This window comes from Hesperophylax consimilis, chromosome 13 (genome assembly GCF_061612785.1).
Source record: "Hesperophylax consimilis isolate HC1 chromosome 13, BYU_Hcon_1.0, whole genome shotgun sequence".
Taxonomy (NCBI): domain Eukaryota; kingdom Metazoa; phylum Arthropoda; class Insecta; order Trichoptera; family Limnephilidae; genus Hesperophylax; species Hesperophylax consimilis.
This window is the reverse complement of record NC_142848.1, coordinates 16,027,392-16,038,822: the sequence shown is the minus strand read 5'-3', so window position 1 is coordinate 16,038,822 and position 11,431 is coordinate 16,027,392. Positions and strand designations below refer to the sequence as shown.

At 35.0% G+C, this 11,431-nt stretch overlaps 1 protein-coding gene across 2 annotated transcripts; it reads left to right on the top strand.

Moving 5' to 3' along the window:
- Nucleotides 1-2,264: 2,264 nt before the first annotated feature.
- LOC149418496 (polynucleotide 5'-hydroxyl-kinase NOL9) lies at nt 2,265-9,856 on the top strand. 2 transcript variants are annotated; one of them, XM_089638527.1, is made up of 6 exons: nt 2,265-2,396; nt 2,855-4,319; nt 4,415-4,634; nt 4,955-5,440; nt 6,154-6,329; nt 9,194-9,856. In XM_089638527.1, the coding sequence occupies exons 2-6, from the start codon at nt 2,879-2,881 to the stop codon at nt 9,457-9,459; spliced, it is 2,589 nt and encodes an 862-aa protein (XP_089494653.1). In that variant the 5' UTR covers nt 2,265-2,396; nt 2,855-2,878; the 3' UTR covers nt 9,460-9,856. The 2 variants fall into 2 exon arrangements, with proteins under 2 accessions (XP_089494653.1, XP_089494652.1); XM_089638526.1 differs by having other exon boundaries at nt 2,265-2,400.
- The last annotated feature ends 1,575 nt before the right edge of the window (nt 9,857-11,431 follow it).

Here is an 11,431-nt window from a genome sequence, read left to right as displayed (position 1 = left end):
TATTACAATCCTTCTTTATTGTTTAGGGCTATTGAAATTCAACCATATTCAGCAAATTATCTGTAGTTATTTGCTCCACACACGCGAGATCGTTCAAGCATCGTAAATGGGCCCTTTTAGATAGAAACAAATGAACCACTCATTAGCATGAACTTAAAAGCCCGGACAGCATTAACGCGATTTTGTATGAATGGCATTGAAGCCAAATCTAGTTTGAAGGGAAATTGCCTGGCAGATTCTTAATGATCTTTCCATCTGGTGTTACTACTTTAGAAACTGTTTTGTATGCAAAGTGGTGCATAATTAACTATTATTATTTTATGTTTGTGTTGTTAACGCAGTTACATCGGAGTATGATTTTTTGGACTATTTACTATTTGATGACACAAGGAATGGGATACGTCGTGAAAAAATTTAAGTAGATTTTGGCATTTCCATACATCTTCCCCCTCACCCCGCGGCTTCAAATTGTTGTCGAATTGCTCCGTCCCAGGGCTTTTAGGTCCATGCTCACGAAAGAAAGATTGTGAAATGTGAATTCAATTTTGTTATCATTCAATTTTATGCATTCTGATTTGTCTGTGAACACTGAACTGTGTGTGGTTTCTTTATGACCAGTGATCATAAAGAAACGCCAGTGATGTAATGTTTAGGAAATTTCCCTAGAACTAAGAAAGAAAATATTTTTAAGGGTAAAGGGAAATCAGCACAAATCTAGGGAATTTCGAACTGAGGCAATTTTTTTACATATGATAATATTACTGGGATTGCTCATTAACATAATTATTAATTATTAACACTAATAATACAAAATATACGATGAAAATAATAATATGTAATCAGCTAATTTGTTATGCCTACCTACTTCCAAAAAAATATTATGTTTACTTAACATACGTAATGAGACAGCATAGTTTTAGGATTCCCACTAACCTTAAATAATGATGATGCAAATCAAGCAGTGTGTTTTTTAACATCACAATACAAAATGATATTATGTTTGGAGGAAATATTTACAATTTATTATGTACCTTAAAAATAAAACCATTTACGGAAATGAATTACGGGAAAATAATGTATTTAAAAAAAATAATTATTTCGTGTGACGGAATAGTAAATAATAACCTATTCTTTATACCCAAACCTGTCTTATTAATCTGTATCATTTACTTTTCTTTGTGAAATGTACTTTTTTATGTTTGAATTTTTTTTAAAAGAAAGATAAAACACGTGCAATAAAATAATGGTGGAAACACATTATTAAAACCCGACGCGACCCGATGAAACGCGATGCGTGTTGAGTCGAATCAAATGTATTGTTTTCTTATGACCAGAATCACACTATGAACATCCGACGCGACGCCATGCGCGCACACGCCACCCGATCTAGACGTGCCAGGTCGGCGTGTTGCCCATGGTGGGGGTAAACACGCCACCCGACGCGGCCTGCGCAGTATGTTTCTAGACAACACCCGACGCCACGCGTCAGTCGTTCGAGAACTGTCACCGAGCATATACGGAATTTTGGCCAATTTAATATTATTTTTGCATTTATTTAGCGAAATGACCGACGAACAATTAATTGAGTTGGTAAAACGATATCCTGTTCTATATGACATGAGTTTAGCTATATACAGGGATCATACTGTGAGAATATCCTGTTCTATATGACATGAGTTTAGCTATATACAGGGATCATACTGTGAGAAATAATCTTGTGTATGTCCCTTTGAATAAATTCGTGTATTTCTTCAAATTGTGTTTTAGTAACCCGAAAATACATATGAAATCTTTCACTATCTTGAAGTAAGTCTGGATACAGAGTATGATATTCACCACACATACTTCTCTTTTGATTTATTTCATGAACCCAGTAACGCCTAGTTATTCTCTTTTTCTTGAGTCGTTTAAGTATCATATATGTACCCATAATTTGCATCAAATCTTCTTCAAAGTTTTCATCTGACTCGTTATTTATTAAATCCACAGTACAAAACCATTCACTTCCACTGCTGTTAGCTAACTGTATTCAGAAATTGCTAGTATGTCGTGGCGTCGCGTGTTGGTAATGTGCACGGTGCACATCGGGTGTCGAGACGTGGCGTCGCGTCGCGTTTTAATAATGTGTTTCCTCCATAACCCTCCACCAACTCCCCACCGACGGCGGTTTTTTACTTGATAAGGTCGTATCCCCGGAATCTAGGGAAATATTTATTTTTGTGCACACCATCACTGTTTATGACTGATCTAGTTTGACATGTGTGTTTGACATTGTTCGAAGTTTTTTAACCAAATGTTTCATTATAAATCGCCGGCTTTCTTTTTCATTATTTAATTATTGTATCAATTTTTCCTGAAATATTGGAGTTATCAATTTGGTTCACCGTATTTAATTAGTAGGTAAATTAATATCATTGTTTTCTTGTAAATCCTGTGATTCCGATGGAAAATATTTATTTTATTGACTTCCCAACATAACCTAAAAGGCTCACGTTTATCCAACGAATAAATTTGATCTGCGACTATTTTTATGTTGATACGTATACTTTTTTATGATAATTTAAAATGATTCTAAAATTATAAAAAAATGATTATAAAAATAAACTAATATCTAAGTCAACAAATTCATTTAATTAAAGTGAACCGTTTCTTACCATCACAAGTTAGTGTTAAAATTAATAAAATTATGTAGTACCCAAATGTAAAATGTTTTATTAATTTATTTAAGGTATACATTAAGGTGGTTTTCTCACTAAACGGCGTTATAAAAATTGTCCAAATATTAATATTAGGTACCTACATTCAAATAATTATCTCCATTTATTTTTTATTTTAAAAGATATTTTCTTTGCAGACTTATCCTAAGTATATTCACATTATGGATAAGAAAGATTCCAAGAAATTTACCAAAATTGGCCGACAGTCTAAAAAAATAAAAGATCAGTTGACTTTCAAAAGAAAAATGAAAAAAATGCTGTCGTGTGACAGTGTAGATAAAATGATAATGAATGAAACAGAAATAATGGATATTGAATACATGAATGATCAAGCCTCTGATATTGGAAACTTTGATCCAACCAATGGCGAGATTACGGATGATGAAAACAAAAACAATAAAATCGATCAGAAGATAAAGAAAAAGAAAGTGCACAGTGTTGAAAAAGATCTACTCTTAAAGAACAAGAATATTAAGGCAAAGGACACCCTGAAAGAAGAAAACGAAATGTTGAACATCATTTCAGGTATAATCTTGTCTAAATCAAAGCAAAAGAAGAAACCAATTGAACCACCGAACAATCCAACACTAGATGGGAAAAAATCCAAGAGAGTGGATTCAGTTTTTGATCCAAATAAAAGCCTTGCTCAAAAAATTATTGAAAAAATAAAACTAAAAGAGCCCACAAACAAACCATCACTAACCATGTCCCCTGTTGTTGTAAAGAAAGCATCCGGTTTTCCAATGAAAAAAAATGTTTTGATTGAAATGGATGAACTCGTAAGGCCCAAGAGAAAATTGTCTAAAAAACTTGATTATAAATATTCTGTTCTTGAAGTTTTCAATCATTGCAAACCTAATGCTAAGGCGGAGATCTTTTCAATTCTTCCCCAAGAACCTGTCCGATCTTCTAATGGCAAAGGTTCCAAGGCCTCAGTTAAAGAAACAGTCACATCTTCAGACAACATTAACACTACATTGGATTCACTAACTGATATCACCGACACGACCGATGAGTCAATGGCTAAAGAAGTTGAAACTCAAAAACCCAAGCTTCCGGTAAAACCCAAAATGTACAGCCTATTTGTACTTGTGGATTGCTGTGTCTTGATCTTGAAACGCGCCACAAAGTTGTTTTTTTGTGGAAAATTGAAAGCTTCTTTGATATACGGATCTGCTGAAGTATTGGGCCACAAGTTGACCCAAGTGCCCCGGGAAGTATACAGCTTGCCCAACTATAGTTTACTGTGTTTTGAGAGCTCTGAAGGATCAATCACTGCTCCTCGAGTATCGCAACTTACAAATGTTGGAGTACCCATAAGTAAAACACAAGAAATCCTCGAAGCAACTTGTGAAGGCGATTCTATCATACTGTTACAACCTCACAGCAACCCAATGACAGATTTCATGTCCAAACACTTTAGTTCTGACTACAATACTGATTTATTCAAAAGAGCAAAGTTAGATGAAAATATTAATAACCCCGATGCATTCAAACTATTACAGTGTCATTTTTCAACGGAATCCCGTAAAGGATTATACGCAAAACACTTCCTCTCTGAAAACATATCAGACTTGATCTTAAAAGGAAAAAAACTGACTCGTAAGTAAACTCTTAAATGCCTAAGCTGTTAAAATCATGATCTTTACATCTCGGTCTTTACGCTTGGAGGTAATAAATTGTATAATTTTTTGTAGCTACTAAAAGAAACAGTACAATTCTTTGTGGTGGGAAGAACTCGGGCAAATCTACCATGCTGCGATACTTGGTGAACAAAACAATAGTAGCTGGCCCCGTCCTGGTTATTGACTTGGATCCCGGCCAACCGGAGTTCACTGTCTCGGGATTAATATCGGCCACTCTTGTTACGGAACCTCTGTTGGGCCCCAACTTTACACATCTCAAACAACCGGATAGGTAAATATTACACTGCTCTGTCTCTGTAAACTTTTATCATTTTACTTTTGAATATCCACTATTGATATATTTACAAACAATTTATTTTTTTAAACTCTACTTTTTCCCTTATGGGAAAGGTAGGTGGCAAGAATAAGGGACAGGATTTACCCATCCTAAAATGACCTCATAAGGGAATTCCATCTTCCAGATTCCAATATCTTTATAATTTTTAAGTTGTTTTGCTCAATTCTTTATAATGTTTAAGTTGCTGTACTGAATGTGTGGAATTACACTACCCTCCCCACACCCCTGATTAAATGAAATTATCTATTTGACAGGAGTCTCTGTCTAGGAATGATCAACGTAGCTGAAAATGAGAAGAGGTACATCAGATGCGTTCAAGATCTCTTCAAATACTGCCATGAGAACCCCAACTATGCAGCAGTCTCTTGGTTCATAAACACCATGGGATTCACAGGTCTCTTGGGCTTGAAATTGTTAACCACAATCATCAACATTAACAAGCCCACCATTCTTGTGGAACTGAAAAGCTGCGTGACAAGAAACAATTATGATATTCAGCTGAGTTCAGAAAATATCAACCATTACCAGAAAACTTGCAATGTGGATGAAGAAGTTACTCTTCAGAATCAGGATTACTCATACTACGGCTTGGACCCCTTCCAGGAAGAGTGGAATTCTAACAAACCATCGATATACAGAGATATGGAACCGAAAGTGGAAAGGCTATTAAATGCTTTAGCCTATTTCAGTCCTATTGCTATGGGAAAATCTCTTTCAATATTACAAATGGTGCCTTATGTGTAAGATATAATTTAAATATTAATACATTACTCTTTAAATACAAGCTATGCAATATTTGAATCCGTAATCTTAGTTATAAAACAGACATCTGATGTATGAAGCAGCAAAATCTTCTTTCAAAATCCTTTTCTGTGTGAAATATCTAGGTTAACAACTATTTTATGTGTGCAATGTCATTTCCATCATAAGCTATGTATGGAGCTTTGAAATTACAATTTATCCATCTGTAAAAATGTTGATATTTCGCTATGTTTTTTAATTACTTATGTATTATAATTACAATTGAGGGAGGCAGGTGTGGGTGCCGCCGGCCCGGAAACCATTCATTGGATAACCAAAGTGGTTCGCTGCGTTTAAACCTTAGCATGGGTGCCCGGGTTTATGGAGTGAGGATTGTCTAGTTCTTGGCGGGGGATGCGTCATAGTGACTAGTTGAGGGAGATCTTTTTACCTCTCCAGCAGAGCTCTCTCGACCCACCGCAGTAGGAGGAATAAATTCAAACGACTCCTAGATACACTAACCCCCCAGGTTCTTACCCACCCCTCATACATTTTTCTTTCCCAGATCTTCCTCTCCTTCCTTTCCTTAAAAAAAACCCTCCACACAGCATCCCAAAGATGACAAAGGAGGTGTGGAGTAAATATATATATATACAATAATGTTGAAATTTCCGTCAAATAGTGACTAATAGTAATACTTTATTTTTTCCAGCATTTCACTGGACGATGTTGGGTTGTCCTTTAACAACATTTGTGTGGACTATTCTGGCGCCCTGAGTGTCCTCAATGGCAGAATGGTGGCGCTGTGTAGAGATGAGCGCTTCAATACTCCAGAACAGCCCAAGGACACCATTTCTGAGATTGGACTTGCGTATTGTTACGGATATGGTAAATTACCTACTAGATCACTTATATTCAATTTAAATCCCCTCTCCTGAATGTTTTTGTTTTGTAACAGCCATATTAAGCGTCTCCACCACAGACATAGGAATTAATAGACGAGAAGATAATGGCGAGGGGTAAAATCAACTGTTGAAGAACGAAGGGGTTTAAGCTGACTGTGATTCGTCAATAAATCAATCTGACAGTAAATAGGCATCTCGCATTATAATATCACCATTTAGTTCTTAAAAGTAAAATCTGCTTTTGAATGTTACTCGCCACGTTATGAACTAATTTGCGAAGTCCAAATTCGGCAAAATAAATTTCTTCTGTTTGCAGAGTCGTAGTTAGTTTCAGAGTATTTAGTTAAGACACTTTTACAAATGTTTCATAATTTACTTACCCCAGTAAACAACGATGAGCACACTTGAGAATCGCTACATTGTGATGTGATAGTATATGTTTCTAAAACTGATCCATATAATACGGTGTGAATAAGCTTAAAATAAAGTAAAATAATGCTTATATATGGAATGTAATACGACAATTGGGTTTATTCTCTTTTTCACATCTATTTTTACAAGTTTTCATATCACAAGTCAACATTTTGCCGTGTTGTTTCGTAAAATGAACCGATGATGCCTCGACCATAGTTCGCACAAGAATGATGACGTCACGTTTTCAAATTTCACTTGAGGCCATACGCGAGCCCAGCCGGCTCCAATGGAACCGGTATGGGGAGTGGGGATAATACGCTTTTAATTACTTAGGGCAGGTCTACTAATATTCATATGTCTATGGTCTCCACCAATTTAAGTCTTCTTCGTTATTGGAAATTCTTAATGTAATTATGTTGATCATATTAAAGGGTTCTGCCTGGGATTTAACGTTTTCCACCATTTGGGATGGGAATCCATCGTTTTATCAAGGCACTTAAATTTATATCATTTGAAGAAGATGCAACAAAAATACAACCTAAAACTTGAACTTCTCTGTGCAGTTACTACTGTAGATATTGTAGATTTCATTGCAAGATAAATTAATTTATTCATTAACAGCTGGTCTGTTTGCACTTTATTTTTCATCACATTTATTATTATAATGTTGTAAGTCAGAAGGTATTGATATATTAGGTTGAAGTGTTTCAAACTCTGTCACATTATTTTTACAACCATTATATCGACGGTCAGATTTATTTTGAACATTTGACATTTGAATGGTCTTCGTCATGCTGTTATGCTTTTAAGCTGATCGCATTTTTATCAAAAACTGAAACTGACTGAACATTGATGTTTCATGGACTATTAATTAGGCGGCCGCTACAAACGCTAAGTGACATATGGCAAAATTACCAATGTAAGTTACTTACCCTAATTTATAACAACATACAGAAATCTTTAGTGGCGTGAGTTTTTGACAGGTCTAATCATTTCTATTCAAACTTACAGCCTTCTCACAGCTTATGAAATCAGTTTGATAAGTTGAGAAGCTTACGTAATTATCTTTGGAAACGTTGTTAAAAAAAACACTAGGTAATACCCAAATAAGTATGTATTATGAAAACGAATGTAAATGGAAAGAAAAATTTCTGATTCCAAAAATCAAAGAGATATAATTTATTATTCAGGTGGTAAAAAGCTTTCCGAAAATGAGTGTCCTTCTTTTTGACTAGCGGTACAATCCTTTCTAACTTCAATGTTTCTGGTATGACATATTCAAAGTCATTTGCTGTCATTTGGATGCCATTTGGATAAAATTAAAGAATGTCAAAAAATAAAAGTTGCGCTAATCCTCAATGTAAGGGTCATTCTCACGTCTCTCACATAGACTGTAAAATAGGGCATCGGTCAGTTCTGGGGTAGCCACTACGTCCGTGCTTATAATGGGCCCAGGTCCCAGTCCTGGGGTGCGATTTCGCTGCTATAGTCGGGTATCCAAGAATCTCTGGCTGGAGAAGTCAGAGTCCAAGGAAGTGCAGATTCAAACAAGGTCCAGGATAGAAGAGGCAGAAAGCAGTCAGGCCTACCGTGAAGAGAACAGTTGGTGAGTGTTTTCTGAAGTCTGAGATTACTGAGGTTACTAATTTACCTGTATTTATTACGGACCCCCCACTCCTTGTTCTGGCAGAGTGGTAGGTCTATGCGCAACCGTTTTTCGTGAAGTTAGAATTTTTCGCTAGTTATATAGCATAAGCCGATGACACAATTATTCATAAGATACTGTTCTTCACAATCTCTCACGCGACCTAATCTACTTCCTACCTGCATGTTTATTGAAGTAAGGAAACAAAGATACAAAAATATGAGTGGATTCGACAAATTTCAGGGGAATTGTAAATGTCTTTCTAAAAACTAAACTTACATTATTGCTTAATTAAAGAGCATTATTTATTTTGTGATACCTTCGGCCGAACTCTCATAAACTAATCCTAAACATAACTCATACAGTAATATACTTCAGTTTCATGTCCATAGTTTTACTTTCGAGTAATGCAGTTTCTCATTGGTCCGCCACGCGGGCTAATCCGGATCTGCCACACATCGGCCCGTGCTACTTGTAGTGAGGGGAGGCGGGGCGCGGGTGAGTGAGGCGCGAGTATGGAAGCCTGATGTAAATTTAACCCCCTCCCCTCTGCTCCCATCATCGTCATTTCATAATACGGACTGGAGGGAGTACCTCTCTGAGTGCAGGAAAAATAGAAAACTAAGACGGTAGCCACAACATCCTCGTCTTCGATTTCCCCGACAACTCGTTCGTTTCACTCAATTTGAAGTTCATCGAAATATGATAAAATTTGAAGCACCTTTAAAACAAGCTTTATGTTTAAACTCGCAGGCGTCATTAAATGGTATGATTTTTATTTATTGCAGGTTTTGTAAGGGGAATAGACACGGTAGATAGAAAGGTATACATCATTTCTCCGGTGAGTCCCAGAGACATATCCAATGTGAACACTTTGGTGTACGGAGAGAGCAACCCCAACTGCACCAGCATGCTGGTCTCCGGCCTTCCGCAGAACACCGTGGTTCCATACGCCACTCCCAATCTCAACACGGCCCAACATGCTTATCTGATGAAGAGTCCAAAACGAAACTTTAATCCATTCCGTCTCTTAAATATGAAAAACAACACTTAAATATGATATTTATTATCAAAATAACAATACCGTACTAGTAATTATAATTGGAGCATGTTTCCCCAGATTTTCCAGAAAAAAAAATTATTATTTGTTGTTTGGAAGAACCTCCGGTTACATACTCTTTCAGAAAGCAAACTACTTTTCTCATGTTTTTCCTCAATAAAATAGTGTACATAAAATCAACACTGTCTTTTCATTTGAAAAAGTTTATCAAAACTATTATTTGTTAATATCCAAGTTTCTATATGTCTATAATGTCTAAGGTACATAAATCAATGTTGTTATTTTTTTATTAATTTATGCTTACTAAAATTTCGACCTCAAATAATGTTATTTTGAAGTTTGTGTGAGTACACATTGTTAATTATTGTTACTTGTGATTTTATGTAAAAATATAATTTTATTTAGTATCCAACATAATAATATGATTGTTGGGGTGTGATTTTTAAATCAATCAATTTGGTAAAAACCTACATTTTACTAAGGAAGATGAGAAAGTCCAAGTTTTCTGTGCACAGAAAGGCCTTTTTGTACCCCTCCAGAGTTTGAGGGTCATATATGACCGGGCGTCCATATTTTATATTTTTTTCTTTCATGCTAAAATACTTTTTAACGTTAGAAAGAAATAATAATTCTTTCCAGTTTGCCTCAAATCCATCAATAAAATCCTAAAAATAGCCAAAATGAATAATTTATATTTCTCGCCACTTTCGTAATAAACGTAATTTAACTTTAAAAATGATTTTTTTTAAATTATATGAACGAGATAAAAGTAATGGTACAGTTATCTTACAAATTCCCCAACAAAATGAATGTGTTTTCAAAATATCTATATATGATTGGAGTAAAAATTTGAGTTTGACATTAAAATTTTATTGTTTAGAAATAGTAATGTTTATTTTAAATACACTGGAAAGATGATTTTATCTAGTTTCTAAAACAGTGTTTAATTTACGGAAAAATAAAAAATAAGATGTACCTATACATATCAGAGGCGGCTCTAGGTATCCAGTCGTGGTAGGTCAATTGAAAAAACTGTGTGACTAATCTTTATTTGATATTGTGAAAAATGCCCATATATTATTATCTATATCAATTTGCTATATTTATTTAGAGTCCGCAACTCTAAATACATATTATGTTAATATAGTAAATTGGAAATAAATACACAATCCATATACCTACTTATGGCAAATTATTTTTAAGATATTAAGTTTTAATGTAGTTGTTCACAACATTAAAGTAAATAAAATAAGAGGTTGATTCTATTTGACAATGATCTTTTACGTTTTTTGTTTTGTTTCATTATTCAGCTTCATTCTAAATCGATAACAACATAAATAATTATTCCAAACCTTTCCCTAACTATCCAATTGAAAAGCAACCATTGTTCACCCACTACGAGCGTGTAAAATGAAAAACTGACATTTGTTTATGTTACCATCTCTGTAAAACATATAATATTCACCGTGTTGTCTCCCCCACGGTCATTACCTAAGCGTCCCGAAGCTTTCTTCGGTACCTAATTTTTAATTTGACGAAAAATATAGTGACATCTCGTTTATTCTATGTCAGCGCATAGGGACAGAAGATGCCAATGTGGACATTCTTTAAAAATTTACCCAGTGAATCATGTGGACTTGTGAATGAAAGCTTCTATTAAAGACAACAGATGTCACTACTCGTCACTCGCCGCCGCCGCCGCTGTTTCGCGTTACATTTTAAATAAATTAAGAATAAGGCCAGTTGTTTTGATGCACATAATTGATTTTTATTGTTGTCTTATAATTTTGGGGGGTCAAACACCAATTGACCTAAGGGAAGAACGGCCACTGATACATATAGCGCATGTGAAATGCACAAAAGTACTGAAGGGTTAAAACAATATTTTCTTTTTACATTGTTGTGACATAAGAAAGCATTGAAAGAACTACAACTTTAAATTAGAATTTCTGATTTATCTGCTTTA

Bases quoted from the DNA above. Each gene is read 5' to 3' on its own strand.
- LOC149418496 (XM_089638527.1), top strand. From the start codon at position 2,879: ATGGATAAGAAAGATTCCAAGAAATTTACCAAAATTGGCCGACAGTCT. The intron at 4,320-4,414 runs GTAAGTAAACTC...AATTTTTTGTAG, and splicing joins AAAAGGAAAAAAACTGACTC to CTACTAAAAGAAACAGTACA. The intron at 6,330-9,193 runs GTAAATTACCTA...TATTTATTGCAG, and splicing joins TGCGTATTGTTACGGATATG to GTTTTGTAAGGGGAATAGAC.